The sequence below is a fragment of the Patagioenas fasciata genome, chromosome 2, assembly GCF_037038585.1.
Source record: "Patagioenas fasciata isolate bPatFas1 chromosome 2, bPatFas1.hap1, whole genome shotgun sequence".
NCBI lineage: Eukaryota > Metazoa > Chordata > Aves > Columbiformes > Columbidae > Patagioenas > Patagioenas fasciata.
The window spans coordinates 10,076,416-10,099,376 of NC_092521.1; the positions used below are offsets into that span (position 1 = coordinate 10,076,416).

Sequence of the window (22,961 nt, forward strand, 5' to 3'; positions counted from 1 at the left end):
GATATTCATCAACAATGTTTCTGCTTTGTGTCAGACATTGCTTGGATTTTAACTTGGGTTGCTGATCTCCCACCTCAGTGAGAGTAGCCATACACTCCACTTTAGTCAGTCTCTAAAATAAGGGAGCTCAGGTTTTGTTTTCACACAGGTGATTTTCAAGGTCTGTTCTCATCACACCAGTTAATGGTGAAAACATAATTCCTGGTGATACCTGCTTTCATATGCCTAAAGAGAAGGAACTGCATCCCGCAGCCTTAGCTCTCTGGAGGTAGGGAGAGGGCAGAGCTGATGATTTGACTGCCAAGATTGACCAAGCCTTGGGGCAGCAGGAATGGGAAGAGTCAAGGTCAGAGCCAGAGTCCTGCAGCACCCTGGGCCATGGGTGCAGCTAAGCCCTTAACCCAGCTTTATTCCACTACAACTGCAGATTGCTCCAAGCTTTTCCTAAGGAAGATGCCCTGTAAGGCCTAATTCTTGTAAATCTCTGCATTATTTCCCAGCAAGTGCTGAGCTGGCCTGGTCATAGGCAGCTTTGCTGTTATCCTTAGTGCTTCTGTCTTCTCCTGGTGTTTACTCTGCCACTGTATTGAGACTATGTTCAGTCCCTCCATTGTCCACCTGTTTATCTTGCAGGAACTTATCACTGCTTGGTACATCGGGTTCCTGACACTCATCCTATCCTCGTTTCTTGTTTATCTGGTTGAAAAAGATGTTCCTGAAAAGGATGCTAACGGGGTGGAGATGAAGGAAGAATTTGAAACCTATGCAGATGCGCTGTGGTGGGGGCTGGTGAGTCAAAAAATACCTTACCCCATTCTTAAAAACTTTATATCCAAGAAGAGATAAAGTATTTATGTTAGGGATTACAGTATAAGTGCTGCTAAATTTGTGTGAGGAACATGTTACTGATATAACATTACCAAAGCAGGGATGTCCTTACAACCAATTACCAGATGCTTATCTCTGTTGATTTTTTTTCAGACAAAGACCCTGAGGTGCTTAAACCAGAGCTGGCCAGACTGGAAGGTGCTGTTGACTCTCTTAAGCAACAAGGGGCCTTGCAGAGTGATCTAGATAGATTGGAGCATTAGGCAATGTTTAATGGGATTAAATTTAACAAGACAAAAATGTCTCTGGGATCTTATGTCTTACATGCATTCCCCAAGAAACATCCCATTGGTGGTACTGAGCTAGAGGGACTTTTAATATATCTGTTCTTGTCTCTTCTGATGAAGAGATGAGTAACTGGTTTGTGCCACTGTTCAGGTGATCACAAAATATGCCTGCCACCTGGTAGACAGAATTCATGTTGCTTTACTACCAACAGTTAGGTCAGCCTATATCATTCTGTGACTATTATAAAATTCAGCAGTATATTTTTTATTAATGCAGTTCACTCCTAAATGGTGAGATCCCTCTTTCCCTCTCATCTTTATTTATCAAAAGATCCTAAGTGTTGCATGGAACACCTGGATATTTTCATATCCTTGTCTAACAGGACATTCAGGTAAAGTCTTACTGGTGAGAAAATGTACACAGTTGGAAATTAGCAATTCTGCAGCAAAGGAGTAAGTTTTCACAAAGTCACCTTTGCTTTACAAAGACTGGGACCTCAGTCTTGACTTCAGGGAGTAGTCCTGATTTGTTGTTAAAGCTCTGTAAGCTGTTAATCAGCAAGTCCCGTTCCTAACTGTGCACTAATGATGGGCAGGAATAGCACTCTGCATGCAACATGACATGGAGTTCCCTTTCAACAAAGACATCCTAGAGAGACAGCTGTTTTAAGACTAAATCCACTGTCCCTGGTGCAATGCTTCTGGACTATCATGCCATTAAAAAAAAAAATCGGTTAACCCATTGTCAAAATCCTCTTTTAAGAAGCTGTGCGTGAACACCCATAGAGCTAAGTGAGTTATCCAGGTTTCATGGCAACATTTAAAGCAGAACTGCTGGCTTTGTTTTACTTACGGGATGTTGTGGTCGTTCTACCCACAGATCACCCTCGCCACGATTGGATATGGTGACAAGACCCCCAAAACATGGGAGGGACGACTGATTGCGGCTACGTTTTCTCTCATTGGAGTGTCTTTCTTTGCTCTTCCTGCAGTAAGTACCTTCCCCCTCCTCTGCTAGCCACAGGCCAATGCTCTGTGCTTGTAAAAAGAAGGTGGAATGATCAACATTCTCAGTATACTCAAAATCCCTTTTTAAGTAGTAATTCAAACACTTGAGCTATTCTACACAAATAAATCAAACTCTTTTCTTCCTAGCTTTCCATAGAAACTATTGGGAATATTGTCACCCCAATGTTCCTTGAATCATATGTGGGCATTGTCTGAGACAGTGCTAATTGGCACACATCAAAATTAATCCAGCAAGTGAACAGTCTGGGAAATCACAGGGCAGTTCCTGAACCTATATCCTGGCCTGGGTTAGTTTACTGGTGTTGACATAGCCACACAAAATGTATTTTTAAAGGATTTGGGGGCCATTGTTTAACAATTAGGGTTGGGCCCATATTACCCAGTTTTAAACATTTGCAAACTAGAGATCTACATTTGAGTGATCATTACAGACCAGTGGTTGTCCTTTTTAACCAGTGCAGCTCTACAGAACATTTCATCTCACCTGTTTCTCTTTCTTCCTAGAGGAGATCTTTGACACCATCATTGAAGTGCTATTTCTTCCTACTAAAATGAAAGGCAATTTATATAGCAGGTGACAGTATAGGTATTTTTGATCTAGCCAGGTTAATCCTACTCTGACTGCTTAAGAAATGATCTCTAAATTGCTTTTGAAAGTGTATTTATTCTCTTGTGTTATATGGGCCAAATATTTGCCTTGTCTGCAAAGTCCTCGGGTAAGAACGAGTCAAGATCTGAGTGACATGAGCCAAACAGCAACAGAAACCATCCAAGTCCAGAGTTTAGGATACATTTCCTTTAGACTGAGACTTGTAAAGAATTTCACAGAGGATGGGAAGTCCCACACACCCAGATCCAGAGTATGGGTATCATAGCTTTTTTACCATAGAAGCACAGTTTCAGTCTACCCCGGGTGAAAAGTAATGGACCACCCGGACACCTCCAGCTTGGAAAGGCAGTAGGCATTGAAGAAGCTGCTTGAGGACCATAAAAGGCTTTGGTGTTGACTGTAGCCCTTGACAGGCTAAAATCTCGTGTCTCATGAGTGGAGCAATGGGAAAGACATGCTGTACTGACATATCTATCCATCTCCACCTACAGACCTGTTTCTTCTCATCATTAATCCATTTTTTTCTGAGTAAGAAATGTCTAATGTCTTGCATCACTCTATGTTTTCAGGGCATTTTGGGCTCAGGGCTGGCATTGAAGGTCCAGGAACAACATCGTCAAAAACATTTTGAGAAAAGAAGAAAGCCAGCAGCCGAACTCATTCAGGTTTGCAACCACTTATCCCATCCTTGAAAAGTGTTGTGTATGAAGACTGCTACGTCATGTTAACAAAGACTCTCACTTCCCCTCTGCCGAAATTCTCATTTCCTATTCAGGACATGAGAAGCTATATTTGTAAAAGAGTCAGTTTTTTTCACATTGAGCTAGATAATCCGGTGGTCCTTGCAGTTTTTGAGGAATCTTTCAATTCCCAGACCATCTTTTAGAAGAGCAGTGTCTTTAGAAGAAAGGGTCTCATCTGCAGTTTCTGGAGACCAACAAGCTCCTGCATTGGTGCCACAAAATCACAGAAAACAAGCTGTGAAAAACATATTCTTTCCAAAATCCAGGTTTTGTCAGTTCCCTGGAGAGAGTGATTTTATATGCAAAGTGATGTTGTTATTGCTATGAAACAGCAATAGAAGTAACACAATAGGCAGTGACTGTTTCAGTCCAGGCAAACAACATAAACAGCATGTGTGGTCTGTAAAAACTGAAACACACCCTGAATCTTCTGGTATGTTACTGGATAATCAGAGGATTCAATGCAAAGAGACTCCTTAGCTCACTTGGGCTTCAGTTATGGCCTTTGTTACAAATTCAGAAAATTAAGATTAAAATTACTAGCCCCAGGGCTGACAAATTTGACAGGAGTTGCTCTTAGTGGGTGTGGAGCACGACCTGACAGCAGTGAAGCAAATGGCATTGTTTCCACAGTGGCACAGAGAAAGTTTCTGTGGTATCAGATGGAAGTGTTGGTTCTCAGGAGTGCTCAGGACCAAACCAGTCCTCAGGAGAAACAGGCTGAGGGGCCTATCATGCTGTTCTCTTTCAAAATGCTCCTTGGCAAACAGAAGTGGGTGCAGGGATGAGTGGTGAATTGAACTCACCTTTTAAATTGAAGCATCTATACTTCGTGGGTAGCTAATTTAGCTACAGTAATTTCTTAGGTATGTGCTTAGAGAATTTTGATTAGATCTCAGTGCTGAACCAGAAATTTGCACAGTAAAATTTCCTCTGATGGTACATTAGAGAGTAAACTAGCTTAAGCACTTCCAGAAATATTGGATAAGTCCAGCAGTGCTTGAAACTCTCATAGACATACCAGACAAGAGAACAAAACCAGTTTAACCAAATATGATGTCTTGTTGATGTCAGTGGTTCTTTCTCATGTCCTGTCTCCTTTAATAGCCCTCCCAGATCATAATCTAGTGTAAATAATTTCACCATACAGTGACACTTATTTGGTATGGCTGATTAGTAGTTAATTTCCAAATAGTCATTCAGGTGCATTATGTTCTTTGAAACAACCTGGCTGCTTACCTCACACTAATGATTTCCTCTCCCTTCTAATTCAGGCTGCCTGGAGATACTATGCTACTAACCCCAACAGGATTGATCTGGTTGCTACCTGGAGGTTTTATGAATCAATTGTGTCATTTCCATTTTTCAGGTAAGTGCATTATCCACTTCTCCATCATCATTTTATGTGAAATATAAGTCAGGAGAGGATACATAGACTTCATATATATCAACGAGGCTTTTGTAGGTGGCAGAGGGTTGCCTGTTAACTTTCTGAGGGAGAGTGAAAAACATGTTTTTTGGCTTCTGGATCCATTTCTTCTCCTTTCCCCTTGTGGGATAGATTAAGGGCACATGGATAACTCCATCAGGAACTCTCATTTTGGCATTAAACAAAAGAGAAGGTTGCTTCAGCATCAGCTTCCCTTTGTAAGACTCTGGGGTTTATTGTCCTGGAAATCTCAATTTCTCCATCTGTAATTTTGATCCTGATAAAGTTTTAGCCCTGGATTTCACAGGCATCTGTGCTTCTTACACCCTTTATGATGCAGTTGTGAGTTTTAAGAGACAGGCTATGCTTCAAATTCTTATTCTTCTCTCTTTAACTCAACTGGCCTGAGAACAGTGTTATTGACAGGGGTGGCCATGGCATGTGAAGATAATTAATGCCTGTTAAATGCTTGTTTTTTGGCAATACCAATTACTCTAGGGGTTAATTCAGTGGAGCACAGCCAAAGCACACTTTAAACTGTCTCTCACCGAAACTATTAACTGGAGGTTCACAAGAAAACTTTGTTAGGCAGCTGGGGGTCATGGTTTTATTTTAATAAACACTTTCAAGTTCAGTGGAAGCTTTCCATATATAAAGACATTCAGACTTCATGGACACTCCTATCTTTACAGGTGTGAGTCTGTCTGATCCTCACTTTCCTTGCCTGTCAAACAGGTGCTTTCCTCACCTTGAGATCTTCACTTTTTAAAATGTTGGCACTAAGAAAGCCAAGACTTTCAGCTATAGACTATCAGTTTCCAATAATGTGCATTACATATCCAAGTTTATGCTTTAAACTTTCAGTCTGAAAAAAGTACCCTTAAACTACTGCTCAACTCAAACAGTCTCCACATGTAAGTCGTGTGCAATGAGCTAATACTGCAGCTCCAGCTGTTGCTCAAAACTGACTTGAATAAACATTTCAGGCTCCTGCCTTCATCAATTACAAATATTAACTTTTCCTCTTTTTTTTTTTTTTTTAAATTCACAATATATTTCTTTAGGATTGGTTTCACATAGGCCAAAAAAGAAATCTCTAAGAAAAAACACAACAAGCATTTAATTAAGGCTCAGTACCTTCCCTTTTCTTTATCCCTTCTATTTCCACATTATCCATCGTAGAGTGATTTCTAGATTTTTTTTGACCTCAGGTTTTGTTTAGAGAATAGTTCTCAGGCTTGCCTGGAGTCTAGACTGATTACTGTGATTTCAAGCTTGTTCATTGTATGTAGGTTATTCTGTGATTCAAATGCAAACTGAAATTTAATAGGTGTTTTGCAAATAAAGACCTGGCAGAGAGGGCAAGGGAGTTCACTGCTCACCAAAGACTGGATTGCCAGTCTAAGCAGCAAAGGCTGTTTTCAGGAACCTATATCACTTTCTTTGCTTTATTTTGGTTGAAAATGTGGCTTTTATTCTGCTGTCAGTTACAGTCACAGAACAAAAGAGGTATAAACCATTAGCACTAGATTAGCAATTCTATTTTTAAAAAATCTACTGAATTTATGTAATTTTTCTCTCCTTGCTTTCTTGTAATGCTTCCTCTCTTCTATAAAAGGAAAGAGCAATTGGATGGTACTGCCAGGTATGTAGCTGCCATTATCATAGCCTTGTTTTAATCCAGTTATTGGAGGATGCAGGTTAAATGGTTCTTTGTGGATTCATGAGCTGTTAACAAAAACACGCTACTAACACCACAGGTAGCCATCAAAACTGATTAACCAATCCATTTCCTAATTTCTTGCTTTTTTCCCAATTTAACAACACAGCTGAAATGCTAATTGTACAGAGAGTGTTGCTTGCTGATTGTATGTAAACAGCTTTATTGTTTGTAATTATTAATCATGGTCTAGATTTCTGATCCATGTCATAGAGCTAAGGTCTAGCATCCACATTGTTCTGGGATGAATTCAAAGTTCTGTTTCATGTTATTGCTCAACCGTCCTGCACAGACTAACGTTGCAGGGAAAGGAATCAAGTCGATTCACCATGTGCAAAGATTTCATGGCGATAAATACAAAGATGGAAGGCTAAGATGGATCAGCAGGATAGTCAATCTGTCTGGCAGTACTAAAAAAGCTACATTGGTGTTGAGGCCTTGGTCCCACCCCTGCTGAAACAGATGAGGAAATACCCAGCTACTTGGGGGAGTTTACAAGCAAAGAGAATGAAAAAGCCATCAAACCTAATACTGGTCAGTCACTGAAGACTACAACAGAGTGGTCTTTGTCAGTCAACCTGCAAGGTCTCAAATGAAAATAATATATTCATAAGCCCCTCCAGCTAAGTTGAAGATTCAAAAGCATATAAAATAATTCAACATCTTAGGTCAAAAATGTGAAATACTTAATGCTAAACTGCTATCAATGGTTCACCCACAATGAAAGTCAATGCCAATTAAAGGACAAATAGTTTTGCAGATTCACACTGAAGCTATTTCTATTTGCATCCCCATGTACAGCACAGAGAAAAAGGGCAAGAACAGTAGCAAAATTTGAAAACTATTAGTCAGAGGACAGGTCTCGGTTCCAGCACCTGGCCTGATTCAGAGTTCTCTTTTTCTTCTTGTTCTTTAAACATTTCATACAACACATGACAGCTTCGATATAGGAAGCTGAAAAAAACAGATTCACTCTTGTTCTCCCATGAATTTGGGGTTCAAACCTCCTCTAAACAGAAAATAAAAACCCATCCCAAGTTTTCTTACAGTACAGACAAGTGTTGCAGTGTCAAATTATTAGGAAAATATGATTTCCACCTCCTGCCACCATCATCATGAGCTACACTGGTCCTCTTCAAAGACTGTCTGGATGAGAGTTACCTATTTTGTGAACTCTCATGAACCTGAACTACTATCCATCCACGACACTGCTTGGGCTAAGCAGTGATGAGCAAGCTCAGTTCCATTCTTGTAGATGTCTAGAGATTTTAGCCATCTCCAGGGTTGGCAGACACTGAATTTTGGCCTTTAATATGTAGGAGGAAGCTTAGGAGATTCAATCCTTTTGCGTATGTAACTTCATACCTTGAGCCAAAACGTGTTCTGACTTAGATACAGCAGCAGATTAAAATTAGGCAAGTGAATGATTGCTGCAGTTTGCTGTTTGTTACAGCCCCCCGAGAGAAGCTCCTGCACGTGCAGTGTCAAAACAGTTTGTGGAGCAGCTTCTGAGTTGCTTTATCTTTCAGACCAGTAAAAGGAATCATGTAATCTTGACGTGCTAGATTAAAAACTGAAAAGTATGACTCACAGCTCCAAATCTTTAAAACTGTAGTCCCAGGGCCCCTCACTCTGGTTGGATATATCTCGCTTTTATGTTGTTACATATGTAAAACCCTCCAGCAAAATCATCAGTAAACCTGTATTGGAGTCTTCCTGTTAGTAAGAATGTGTTTATGGAAATAAGGATTGAATAAGAGGGTTTGGAAACCCTCCAGGTAAACAGACAAATGATGGTACTTGTGGGAGCATCCACTGACTTCAGTAGACATGGGACTGAGCCATAAAATCTGGTTGTTTTGACAGTCTCACCTCCCTTCTCTCATAAAACTCTTTATTTACAGACCAGATAATTAAAAAAAAAATAAAAAAAGGAAAAAAAAAGAAAAAAATTATCTTCCTCCTGCAGTGATTTAGCACAGAAAGTATTACTCGCACTCCACTGCATCCCACATTTAAGGCTGTATTTAAATAAATGAGCAATAAGGGAATATGGTCCTAGTGGAGAGAGCAGCCCATAAGTGCACTCAGTCTCTAGGTTCTTGCATCAGTTAAGTACTTAATGGAAAAGACGTAGTAATAAACTGCATTGTCTGAACAGTGGTTGAAAAAGGAAAGAGAATAATTGGTCCAAAGCTTCCCCAGAAGAGTCAGAACATTTAACTGGTTAATAAACTAAAAATGAGGCCTGACTGTTTGAAAATTCAAGGATGGATAATGGTTTAAGCAACAAGGTTTCTGTTCTGTGGTGCAAAAGCTGTTTAGGAACTTCACAGTGGCAGAGTCAAACTCTGTGACAGATTCTTCTAGGTTCCCTGCTTGGAAGCAGGAGCTGTCATCATTACAAGGTCACAGACAGATGCAGCCCCTCAGACCACTTGGGAAAAACACAGGAGAGACAACAGAATGGAAGAGACCATTTCAGAAGTTGGATCCCAAGGCAAGGATTCAGGGAAGGACTTGGGGTAGTAGAAAGCAAATAAAAGTGTGGCAGCAGCCCAAGGCTCATCACACTTTTGTGGAAAGCTCCCTTTAAACTACAACTGTGAAGATGTGAGATATGATGAAGAGCATGCTGGATCCCCTTGAGCTAGACAGTAAACTAGGTCATGAAAGCAGTAAAGCGGTACATATGATGCTGTTAAGAGCATTTTCCCTACATGCCCTTTATAGTCCCCAAAAGTAGGAGGAACTGGGACTGTGCTGTTCGTTGCTCACTGGTGGGGAGTTGACTGACTTCATACCAGAGATGCCACTGGCTTTTTCTTCCTTAATCTATGCCTTAAACTGCCAGTATGTAAAATCTCAGATAGCAATTGCTCTTCTGTATGTATTGCAAAGGCTTTTCATCTGTTTAGCTCCCAAGAGGGAAGATCTATGAGAAAAATGTTAAAGCTTATTTCTACTGGAATGCAGCGAATCACTCAGCAGTGCTTCACCTGTATATCCCAACCTTTAGGATGGGCCTTTGTTTGATGGACATATTGTGTATTTTGGACCAACTTTTTATGTCTGTGTTTGAGGCAGGAATAGTGGAACTGATTTTTCAGCACTGTTGTTAGCAGATGTTTCATGGATTTCAACCTATTGAAGTATTTTGAATCATTTGTATGTACAGTCACTTTAGCAAAGGATTTTGAACTTTCTTCTAGCATCTTGCTCCTAATCAGCTTGGTCCACCTGTAGAACTGGACATCAGGAGAGCATGTTCATTCCTAGATCTACTATTATGTGATTGTAGAAAAGTCATTTATCCCTGTTTCCTTATCTCTACAAGATGAATAATATTTCCCTGCCATTAGAAAGCTGGTTAGATTTTTCTAAGTGCAGAATCAGTACTAGTCCTTCCTATTATAAGAGTACGAAAGAATGCATATAACGTGGTGCATTTTTGTATTGCAAGCAGTAAGAGTATAATGAAAATGAAATCATATTTTGCAAGGTGGAAAATTTCACTGTCAGCATTTCTTCTTAATGCATCTGCCCAAAACAAGAAGAGGGAAAAAGCCACTCTGATCTGAACACTACATTAACTACAAATGAAAGGCTATTCCCATTCTTTTTCATAGAGCTTTTCATGAGTAATCATTAACGTCTCATCTTAATAACTTTTCTTCACTTTACAGTAATGTCATTTTTAGTAGGGAGTCATTCCTTGGATCAAGCCTCACGAGAAAACTTAGGTATATACATTCAAGTAACAATTGAGCCTTACTCTTTTCATATTTCTTGCATGCCATTCTCTGCCTGCACTTTCTGTTTTTACTACAGTAATTAATCTAATCACTGTAAAAAGTAGTGGGAGGTAAGACTGAAAAGTTATTTAAGCATAAAAAAAGTTGCATGTCCTTTCAGATAGTTCATTGTTCTGCTGTTCAGAAAACATGGGATATAATCCTGACTCTACCAATGATCTGCTTAGAAACAAATGTTTTTCTCTGTTTTCATAGAATGGGAATGATACCTGCTCTGCAAATCATTTAGAAATTTACTGTAAGAAGAATATATCATAAGAGTTAAATGCCATTCCTTATGCAGCCCCAACCTTGCCAACACAAATTCATGCAAGTCACTTTGCATTTCAGTTCAGTGGGACAACATCTCTGTGTGGGTATTTGCAGGTTTTGGTTCAGCAAATGGAAAACAAGTGGATGCTTTTGATCACCTGAATAAAGTTAGTGACATGCTTAAATACCTTGCTGAACTGTGATCTAAGATGTACAGCAAGAACTTTATCTTCCTGCAAAGAAACACAGAAATAATTTGTAACATTTCAGGAATTTGAAAGACACATCATCAGAAATACTAATATTTTGACTAAACTGTCAAGCATTTTCTTCTATTCCACACAAACATCTTGCTGTCATTCAACTTTAGCTCATTGTTCTCATTCTCACTTCATTCCACAAACGTGAAATCATCAACACACAACTCAGCTTTCCTAGTGTGAGCTCTTCAGCTTCTGGAGAGCTGCTAGTGAAACACTCAATTTTTTCACTGGATGATTAGCCCATGAAAAATAGTCAAGAGACATGGGTTTTTTTAGTTTGGTTTGTTTTCTAGTGGGTGATACATGGAGATACATTCACTGCAAAGTAAAGATTGGGTCAACATCCATATGGTTTCTATCTACGTTGCTGGCTGTATCCATTGGTGAAAGATATCCATCCTGTTTTCATAAATAATTGAACTTGGATTATTCTCCCCATGGATGTGTTTCCCATTGCTTTTTTTTACCCATTTCCAATCACTTTAGAAAGTGTGGATGAGAAGATGGGTCAAGCAAAGGCCTTTAGTGTGCATAAGGGTTCTTTCTCTTTCTGAAGGGCATAAAAGCTGAGCTCAGTTTAGGACCTGTGTACATATTTCTGGGCAAATAATCTGGATGGTAGGTGAGTTTGGATTTAGAGTCATGACTACAACTAAATAACAATGAGGACATACAGCACCAAAGTGTGTGGAAATTGTTTGGCTAAAGAGGGTGTTTCCACCTCAGACATCAGAAATCTGCAAATTTAGACCTCAAGATTCAGGGTGCAAAGTGGCTTTTTAAATTAAGACATTAGTTGTCAAGAAGTTAGTCAATTATTTTGAGACTGAACATTTTTGTTAGTTCTTCTCTATAGAAAAGAATGTCACCTGATTTCCTTAGAAGGGTAAGTTGATTGTCCAAAGTTCAGAAGTACTTTGGAAGTGCAGAATGCACCTTGGTTTATATTAAGAAAACACATCAGCTTTCCAAGATCAGCTAAAGGTATTCAGTGCAGGATTTATGGCTGTCCTCATAATATTAGTTTCATGCTAATTTCTACTGGGAGTAGTTCAAAAGAGAATACTTCTGGAAATCTCATTCAGAATGTTTTCTTGCCCAAAGCTAAGTTCATCCATATAAGTACAGCTGATAATGTAGTAAAATATTGGAATAAATATGACTGCCTTTTACTACCGGTTGCTTGAGAACAACTGAATTTAATGATTAGCTAAACTGGAAAAATATGGAAAAATACCTGATTATTTTTACTCCTTGTTAGGTGAAAGTGGTAAATGCATGGAAAAGGGCTGTGTTTGTTTCAATGTTAGCATTAATTCATTATTTTTCTTCTCATACATGTATCATTTGTTTATGAAACTCCAATACTAGCCAAAGCACAGAGAGGAGAGTACCTGGTTTGCATGATGGGATGTAACTACATTATTTCCTTGCATGACTCTTTCTGGAAAAAGTATCTCTAGTTCAGTGGTTCCCACTCTTTATTCTGAGCAAAGGTAAAAAAAAACATCTGCTGCAGAAGTCAGCCATCTCTGATATATCCAGCCACCATATTCATCTCTCAGATGCTTGCAAATAATTCCCACTGCTCTTGGGGAGAAAGAATCTGGGAGCTGAATGGTTCTTTAGCCAGGAAGCTTTCCAGCCAAACTGTCTGCACTGCTTCTGCCTCCCTCTTTTTATGGCAGTCTGTATCTACCTCAGAATTAAGGTGTTCTAGTGCTGGGACTCTGCTTCAAAGACAAAGGTGTTAGGAAAATTTTTATTCCACCACAAGGAAAAGGATGAAATAGCATGCAAGACAAGTAATGACAATGTATCCAAGCTAGTCCAAGAAAATACTCAGCACTTTTATCAGCATGTTTGGGATGCATTTGAATCCTCCCATTTTTTGGAATTGTGCTGGAAGTCAGGAATCACACTTTATTGAATGTGAGGAAGCCAAATGAAGTGGGATGGCTGTCCCAAGGGGAGGAAGAGCAACCGGCATCAGTAGGAGGAGTCTGAAAGACAAGCAGCAGTACATGAACCTGTGGGTGGGAACCACTGTCCTAACCGCTCTCATGAAGGATGATGTGATCTGCGCATGCTTCATACTCGGAGACTGAGCCATGCGCATGCTGGTTTATGGAAGGAGATTGTGTCATGAGAACAAATGCTTCCTAAGTCTTTTTAAAAAGCACAATGAAAACAAAAACCCCAGCAGACCCAGATTTCATGGCTTGGAAATGAGAATAAAGTCCATTTTTTCTCTGATGACAGCTAGTCATTATCTGGAAAGAAGCTTGGGTTTTGTTTTATTTTGTTTTGTATACAACATACTGTTGTATTTTATTATGTGAAGCTGATGAATTATTTTCTGATGAGTCTACTGCTCTGGCTGCCTGGATATGAATACAATTGTCTATATTTATTGCATAAATGTACTGTTATGAATCTCAATGTTACTTTAAGGGTTAATCATCAGGATTCAATTGATGTGGAAGACTTCAGTTTAGCTAACTTTAGCTTAGACTAGAGACCTGCTTTTTAAATGATTTCTCATTGGGATCTTTCTGTAGTCAGTAACAAGAGACAAGTTTCCCCAGCTTTAAACTCATCCTGGAGTAAAATGAAGCTGAACTTTACTCTATAGGCTGCTAACTTCCACTGACTATAGACAGGGGTCTAAAGATTAACCTTAGATAAGACATTCAACTTTTTGAATAACTTAAGACAGATCAGATGAGTTTTAGCTCCTGAACCCAAGATGCTCAAGGAACAGTCTTGGGACAACAGTTTATTTCTAAACTGATACTGATCCTTTCCTGTGGGTCTGATCCCAGCAGATCCTTGCAATGCACTTTATGCCTCTTTTTCTTTTGGTAAGGAAGGCAGTTATTACAGGAGTTTTGGGGGACAAATTTTGAGAGAGCTGGATATGTGTTTTGAAGGACTATGGAAGTTTCTGGAGAGAAAGTGAGAGGCTACATGTAACGACAACTATATTCTTCTAATAGAGTATTAAACTACTTTTTATAAAAAACCAGAAATCCTCTCTCTCACTTATTTTTCTGCTTTGTTGTTCAAGTTCTCTGCCTTAAACAAATTCTTCTCTTGAGAGCTTCTCTGTAGTGTTACTAAACCAAATCTTGTGACGTTTAATATGTTACTAGAAGCCAATATGTAGTATGTGATCACTTCTTGCCCTTGAGGAAATCATCTCATCATTGGAAATCGCCTGAGTTTCACTGCTAGATTTCATCCTTCTAGGAACTTCTTTCTTATCCTGGAAAGTCCTTCCAGAAGCTCTTGAAGGAAGTCGTTCACTCTTGAAATCCTGAAAAATAGGTGGACTACAGTCTCCCTTTCATTTACGATTCATTTATCATTGGTGACCTGCTAATCCCCCACCAAGAAAAGCTGATCTCTGGTTGTACATACCTTTTTTTTTCAGACCTAGGGAAATACATCTTCATTTTATTATCACCTAATAGATCCACTAATCCTAAAACTACTTCAGTTTCTTCCTTCTTGTAGCTTATTTCACAGTCTCCTTCAGTCTACAAAGATCATCCTCATACCAAGCATGCTTTACTGCTCTTTTTTTCTTCACATTGAAGATCTTACAAGCTCACTCTTTCTAACATCATCACTCAGACAGATTTTTGGTGCATTTCTTTGCATTAAAAACTTTTTCAGTGATGTGCCAAGATTCCAGACTCCACCATCCTTCTCAAAATTAATTCCTCCTTCAAACTTTGGTTTTATTACTATTGAGACAAGAGAACTTCATTTCCCTACTTTACCCCCTAAAAAACACAGACAACTTATTCAGTTGACTTTTAATTCCTCACCTTTATTTTTTATATTATTTCAAAACTTGCTCACTAGCTGTTGTGTTCTCCTGTATATATTTTTACTGTATATGCTAGATAAGTGCTTGAAGAATACAGATTTCACAGAAATACCATGAAGTTAACACATCTATCTTGTAAAGAACTACTGCTCTCAGACATGGCCTCTGAAAGAATAGAAAAGTCATAGTGATGCAGAAAAGATCTCACAGGATTCTCCCTGTCTTAGTTAGAACAAAACCCACTTCTTGGGGTCCTGCACTCACTATCACTTCAGCCTTTAGAGCAGCTTGGTGGATCAAGATTTCAACCCAAAAGCTAGTACTATGGAAAATATTTTTTAAACAAGTGCTTGAGATTGAACACAGAATCACAAAATCATTTTGGTTGGAAAAGACCTTCAAGATCCTCGAGTCCCACCATAAAGCTAACCATAAAGTTAAGTCATGTCCCTATAAACCTCATCTACACATCTTTTAAACACCTCCAGGGTTGGTGACTCAACCACTTCCCTGGGCAGCCTGTTCCAATGCCTGACAACCCTTTCTGGGAAGAAATTTTTCCTAATATCCAATCTAAACTTCCCTTGGTGCAACCTGAGGCCATTTCCTCTTGTCCTATCTTTTGTTACTTGGGAGAACAGACCAACCCCCTCCCTGCTACAACCTCCTTTCAGGTAGTTGTAGACAGCGATAAGGTCTCCCTCTCCCCTCAACCCTCCAGGCTGAACAGCCCCAGTTCCCTCAACTGCTCCTCAAAGGACTTGTTTTCTAGAGCCTTCACCAACTTCATTTCCCTACATATTCTGTGGTGACTGATTTGCCACAGATATCAATAAGAAACATCTCATATTTTTTTACTGGGTTTTGTTCTCCATGTGTCTGCACTTTGTATATTTCCTCCTCCACCATGAATTCATCAAGAAATTACATTACAGCAAAGTCTGAGTAAAATTAATACCATTTATTTAGACTGTTTTAATTCTTCACTCAAATTCGTGCTTTTCTCACCTCACATCATTGATTTCAGGGCTGGCAATGCTTCTATTTCAGAACTAGCTATGTGTCTCCATATTCACACAAGTCCTTCTTAGTTGCTACTTCCATACTTACACACACGTGCACTTTATACATGCAATGACTGACCACTTGTTCAAATGTATTAGGCTCCAGAAATTGCATTCACAAGTATTGTCGTGTTGTCAACAGCAAAATTCATAAGGTCTGAAAAAACATCCTACACAAAGATATAGTACTTCCATCTTCTGTGACAGGGAAGCCCATATTTCATTACCTTTTAGGTCAAAGATATATCAATCAGAAACAGATAGTAGAGATGTGGGCCTCTGTAATTCATACTAAAAAAAAATAGCAATAGCTGTTATCTTCAGTGCCTCAGGTCAGATAGGAACTTTTTATGCTGCAAATTGCAATATTCCTACTAGAGGCAACACTCTTATGAAAGCTACAACATCATCACATGTGTGTTTATCCATCCCACCTTCATCATCTTAAGAGGAATGTCCTAAGAACTTGCATTGTGGTGAGATACAACCACAGACAGACCTCTGAGACAGAAATTAGATCCTTCTTTCAAAGAGGTGCACCAGTGACACCAGAGATCCTAGAACACAAGAATAATCCATCTGAAGAAGACTACTCCTTAAATGGAAAATAAAGAGTTCTGTGCGTGAGACCCTTTACTCAAAAGGTCCTCAGGCAAGTCTCCATCTTTGTCCACTATGTCCTTGCACAGTGGAGCATTCTCACGCTTGCCTCTCTTGCCAGCAAATTTAGTTCAGCTGAGCACACTGCACAGAATCCTCCACATACTTGTGAAATCTCTGTCTTCTGGTCCCCAGTGATGTTCATCCTTCAACCCTGCTCCCATCTGTGGCTCTCAGGAACCAGATAACTACGCTGCCTTCTTCTCTTTCCTCCTTCAACTTGCCTACCCCAACGTCCCGCACAGAAGTGCTTCTTGACCGTGTGTGCACAATTCACCTCTCCCCAGACCTGTCCTACACTTCAATGGCCAGGAACGGCTTAAAAGGCAGGCGCTCTTCCCATGACCCAGCCCCACATTTTTTAAACAAATGTGCAATCAACAAATATTTAAGCAGCAAAGTGAAGAAGCAAATCAAATATTTATGCCATCAATCACCTATGAAGTGTTCAGAGCATATTTAATCTGATACACTCATCAGCAAAATCCTTTTGTGTTGCACTTTTCAGTGATATAAATAATGACCTTTAAGATCATAAAAGTCATCAGGCTATCAGACGGGTTGCTGATGCTGGTGACATGGCAGGTAGATGCAATTCTAGCTAGGTGTTCTCACTGAAGGAAAAATGTCTTTGGTCAGTAAATCTAGAAGAGGACAGTGCAAAGAATCATCAGAAGAATAAAATCTGTCATTTTATTAAAATTTTATAGTTTTTTTTCTAGAATAGTGGGAGATGACTGAAAGTGAATGGCGGAGAGAACTGGATACTTTGCCCTACCATGTACCTGCTAATTACTTGGCAATGCCTTTATGGTGTTTTCCTGATAATTTATTTGATTCACAGCACATCTGACTTTCTTATACTCCTGGTTATACACATGAGTTACTCATTTAATAGTCTGTTAAAGTTAAAGAAAGCACTGAACAGGGAAGGCCAAGCACCTGTGTCATTAGACAGTATAACTGCCTAAGTAGTGGTGTTTCTCTTCTTAACAACAAATCTAATGCTTCAGGCATGCCACTGGAGCTGAAGCACTGTGATACATTATGTAGAGAGGATAGAAAGACCCTCTGGTAACATTTTCAACATTGATACAAAAAACGTTCATAAAAAGCAGTTAATTATCTGTGGAGCTTAGCTGTTGCTTATAACGGCATTGATGTACTATGGTAGCCCCAGCAGTGTCCTTGTGTACAAAACATTTCTTTAGCCCATTATATACTTAAAGCATCATGAAAACAAGTGAAAATTGTACAAAGGAGGAAAATGATTACTTTTGCTTATTTTGTAGCCAAAAGCTGGGTCTCTTGGATCGGGTTCGTGGTACCAATACTAAAGGAAAGCTATTTACCCCTCTGAATGTAGATGCCATTGAAGAAAGTCCTTCAAAAGAGCCTAAGAATGTTGTCTTGAATAATAAGGAGCGTTTTCGCACTGCATTCCGAATGAAAGCATACGCTTTTTGGCAAAGCTCAGAAGGTAGTCCATCTGTGTTGGTTTATTTCTATCCATTCCCCATTTTCCCCATTTTCCTTTGTTCCTCTGCATCTTCTGTTGAAGGTTTGTGACTTTCCTAGGCCATGCATGGCCCATCCCTTGTTTTACGTGTCACGTTTGTGGAAGCTCCAGGAAATGAATGCTGGAGTCCAGACAACACAATGCTCGAAATAAGACACTGGCCCTCCAAAACCCAGCAATTGATGTGGGATATAGCCAGTGATGGAATCAATCTATTTGAGCTGGAACAAGAGAGCACACTGGAAAGTGAATCTATAATATATCCCTAAAAAAAGCACGTGCTATGCTAATGTAGCTCCCTGCTAGACTGCATCCAGTCCTGCACTAGCCTGTGTCCAGGTACCATTAATACCTCCTCACTACAATCCCTTACAACCTTGTTTTATTACGTCAATAGCTGCTTCATTCCTACTCCCCCTAAGCCTGCTGCCCCTCAGCAGATGTCCATTGGGTGTTCACGCAACACAAGAGGGTGTTTTTCCTCTCAGCTTCCCTAGGCATACATTTTCTTCTTATTGTCTATAGTGTCTCAAGGGTTTCTAAAGAACAATTTCTCCTTTATTGTGCCAGCTGGCATCAGTGCATGCTGAGCAGACTACCATGGGTGTAGTTTGAGTGCTCACACCAGGAAATTGATTATCTTCTTCCACAAAGATACGTGAGATCCAAGTAGTGCAAGTGGGATGGCAACTTGGCCTGTGTCTTCTGCACCTGCTTTACCCTTACATAAAATAATTTTGGTGAAGATTTATAATTATAAAAGCGCCTAAAAGTGGGAACTTCTGAATCCATTGGAAAGGAAGAAAAACTCCCAAGTTTCAGAAATCGTGGAATCTGAGAGGAGATCCCTCAAATAATTAATCTTACAGCTGTCCCAGCAGAAATATAAAATCTTTTTCATGACCTGACCAGAGAAATAAGAACTTCCAAGAGAGGTTCCTTTACTAAATTACACTTACATTATGTCAGCCAGACCTTCCTCTGTATATTGTGTGGTCAGATGTTCATAGAGGCTCTTTTTTGACCTGATTTGTAGATGCAGGAACAGGAGAACCCGTAGCAGAAGAAAGAGGCGACAGTAGCGACTTCCTTATGGAAGATATGATCCCCACATTCAAGACAGCCATCCGAGCTGTCAGGTAAATGTCTCTGATGCTCCTCAATGCTTTCCTTTGGCTCTGAATGCTTCTGCTTCAGGAAATCACATTACCATCTTGCTACATGTTGATTCATTGTTACCGTTACTGCTTTTTTAAAATGTAATAGATGAGATAATTCTAGATGTACTGAAAAGCATGAGAAAGACCCTCTTTAAAGTACTCTGAAAATATGCAGGAAGGAAATTTTTTTCAGTAACATTAACCATGTAATTTTTGCAAGATACTCCATAAATATGTTTATTATAAAATAAAATCGTATACAGTTCCTCATTAAAATATGCTATATAGCATCTTGCTCAATGTAGTGACTGTAGTATTATGTAAAACTGGAATTTTCACTTCATAACAAACTCTGATCTGACTCAACTCTTTTTTATTCAGAATTCTATGAGTGTGCAATATACTTTCCAGCTGTCTTATTTTGATAGATGCTGAGTCTCCATTTCAGCAGTCTTCAGCTTGTGACATGTGTCATCTCTATTTTCGTATGACAAGAGATATTCCCTAGGGTTAGAAAACTCCTAGTAAGGCTTGATGATGTGTTTAGCACATCAAGCATGTAGAATTCATCCACTGACGTTGTTGCTCCTCCATTCAGTATTTTTTACTCTCTTCTCCTGAAAAATTGTCCCCATAGGAAAACACTCTGCTTTCATTGAAATTGCTTTTTATTCCAGAAGTTGCAAAGTTCTGGGCCAGGGTATCTAGAGTGCCCTAAAACTATCTTCTCAGAAAAGCTTCACAGAAGATGATTATAAGTGTATAAGTATATACTTACATGTATAGAACCATATTATATATTCTTCTAGTTCTTTTCCAATTGATTGCAGGAGAAACAGTCAGAAAAAGTTCCAAGTTTTCTCAAGCCTGCTGAAAGCCACGTTCCACAGGCTATGCTCATATTGCCCATGACTGCTTCCCTAACACTGGAAGTTTATCCTCCACAGTTTTCTTTTTCTTTCCCTGATACCTGCTTGCTTTGAAACACAGATGATACATCTATGCTGTTTTCCAGCCCCACCTCCATGGGACATGCTATTTTACTTCTGTAAAAATTCCTTTCCCATATCATGTCCCAGTCTAATTAATTAATGCAATTTCCCTTTAAACTCAATCAGGTTTGGTTTTATTTTCTTCCTCTTGTATAGTTTACCCCAAACCTGAATGCTAATGGGTAGTAATTCTTTCAGACAAAACCACTTAATGGGTTTTCAGGGTCATGATCAAGGAGATTTTAAATTGAAATTGCTAACAGCATAATTCCTATTTTTCATTTATGCTTTTTTTAAAGTATAGTTTCTGTGTTATCATGTATCACTTGGCTATAATAGGCATAGGTATAATTTTGAAATTTTGAAAGATTTATAAGCAACAGAGTTAAAGAGTCAAAAACCCATAAAAAGTCTTAATAGAGTTACCATTACTAAGTGAATGCTTATACAGATTTTTAAAGCATTTTAAAAAACCACCAACTTTGAATAAAAACCAGATCAGAATCTTAACAGATGTCAGCAATTCCCAAAGTCAGACCAATAAGAACGTGGAGACTCTACTGAGAAAGCAAACCCTCAGATCTGGCCAGCACTGGTCTTTAAGAATTCTGTTATTAATTGCTAGGACATTTGATAATAATAGTAATCATAATGGCAATTTTATTATTATTGTTATTGTTGTTGTTGTTGTTGTTGTTATTATTATTACAAAAACAACAATAATGTTATTCTGTTGTTTTTTCAAGGAAATTCAGACAATTCTAACACTTTTTCTTTTCTCCGCAACTTGAACTGCTTCTGACTTCTTAACTTCTACGTTACTAGCTAATTAACATTTCCTATCCAAAAGTTTCCCAGGTGCAAAATGAAAACCAAGCTGAAAATGATTCAGCATTATATATACTTTAAATGAGCTTTATAATGGCTGAAGCAGAAAAAAAGAAGCTTCAGCTTCACAGCTTCAAAATCTCCTGTGACTTGCTCAAAATCAAATTCCACATATGATTTTGTAGCTTTGAACCATTTCTAGTTATGATGATAGCACTGAAAAAGACATTTTGTGTGCATAATTCATTTTAGCCTATTATATGCAAATTATATACACTACTAAATACAGATGTGGTATGATATTAGAGATTCTCTGATTATGTTTTATTGCCTTGTTTTGAAATAACATGCTCGGTTTCCAAACCTCCAAAGTATTTATCAATTATTGAATAAAACTGCAAATTATCGTTATGGAATTTATATAAGATGTTAGTAATTTTTCTGTTTATTATGCAGAATACTACAGTTTCGTCTCTATAAAAAAAAATTCAAGGAGACTTTGAGGCCTTACGATGTAAAGGATGTGATAGAGCAATACTCAGCAGGGCATCTTGATATGCTTTCCAGAATAAAATATCTTCAGGCAAGGTAAGAATCCTTTGGTAAAGGTGGAAATCGTATAAATGGCAAAATAAAAGCATAATTGACATATTATATTTGCTTACAAGACCATCCAGAATCTGTTTCTTTGCATAGCGTAGCTGGTCAAAAAGAAAGCCTTTTCCCCAAAGAATAAAGGCAAGTGAGCAGCTAGCAGCAGAAGAGACCACTGGCTCATATTTAGAACACGTACATTGGAGTAAAAAGTTCTGTGGATTTTCTTCACCGTTGCTTTATTCGATTAGGGCTGTTTCTTTCTTTCTTTCTCCCTTTTTTGTAGATGATAAATAAAAGCAATAGCTGTTCAACATAGAACATTTATTTGGGCTATATTCTCTGCTGACCTATGCCTGATGAAACACGTCATTGAAGAGCAAAAACACTTCAGCAAAAAACCTTTTCCATCTTCTTCGCTCAGCTGTAAATTGACCTATATGAAAAAAAAAGGAATTTCAGACCTTTGTGACTGTTGAGGTGCTGTCTGTCCCCACAGTTGTTTCCTCACAGGAGCGGTTCATCCTGATATGTTTTTGAGGCATGCCTACAAAAATTTGTGCTGCTTGTATCTTGGGTCATGGGTGCAGGTCACAGCTTGAGCTAGTAACCTTGTCTGGAGTTGACTGCATGTGTTTATACGCATGTAAGCATATTATAATAGTTCAGTCTCAGCACAGCGCTGTTCACATTTCATGAGCTCCCCCCAAGTCACTCTGAACAGCAAAATGCCACGTATAGATACCCTTGATTTCTCTCAAGAATGGGCTGAGCAAGTGCAAGTCTTGCTGTACATTTGGACCTTATCTAGACTTACCTTGACTTCTTAAGGCTTCTCTGGTTCTTCTGCTGAACTTCATAATTTCTTATTTCAAAGTGCTTTTCCATGTATTGGGCTATCTCATTTTGACGTATGTAACGTCTGGTTCCTACCTCTCTATTATTTCTCTAGAAAAGCTGCTCTCTTTAATTATACACCACAAATCACCACTGTTACTCTATAAAATGAGCTCTGCATTACATGAGCTTAAGTTTCAGTCTTTTTGAACTCAGAAAGTTGAGGAAGGCTCTGCATCTATGGTGGGGTGTACACACACCTTATACTGGACATCCTTCCTTTACCTCAGACTGAAGTGTTTGGTGATTTTGAACAACAGAGCACCTCTCAGATACCCACTGGGCTCCTAGCAGCAGTAAAGGTGCCCGATGTGATTAGGCCCATCTCACACAGTGGTTATGGCAGAACTTTGTGGGAGGAAAACACATCCCAGGTGAGTCAGGGCAAGAATCACAGCACAGATTCAGCACTGCCATGTTCAGTTCAGCAATG

General features: G+C 39.0%; 1 protein-coding gene across 2 annotated transcripts in view; it reads left to right on the forward strand.

Moving 5' to 3' along the window:
* The window catches only part of KCNQ3 (potassium voltage-gated channel subfamily Q member 3), a 211,255-nt gene that overhangs the window by 183,155 nt on the left and 5,139 nt on the right, over positions 1-22,961 (forward strand). The window contains exons 5-13 of one of the 2 annotated variants that reach the window (XM_065831534.1): positions 634-789; positions 1,996-2,106; positions 3,324-3,419; positions 4,772-4,866; positions 6,545-6,571; positions 10,333-10,389; positions 17,831-18,018; positions 19,094-19,196; positions 21,494-21,625. In XM_065831534.1, the coding sequence (XP_065687606.1) occupies positions 634-789; positions 1,996-2,106; positions 3,324-3,419; positions 4,772-4,866; positions 6,545-6,571; positions 10,333-10,389; positions 17,831-18,018; positions 19,094-19,196; positions 21,494-21,625 (965 nt within the window). The remainder of the gene's footprint in view (positions 1-633; positions 790-1,995; positions 2,107-3,323; positions 3,420-4,771; positions 4,867-6,544; positions 6,572-10,332; positions 10,390-17,830; positions 18,019-19,093; positions 19,197-21,493; positions 21,626-22,961) is intronic. The other variant, XM_065831536.1, reaches the window with a different exon arrangement.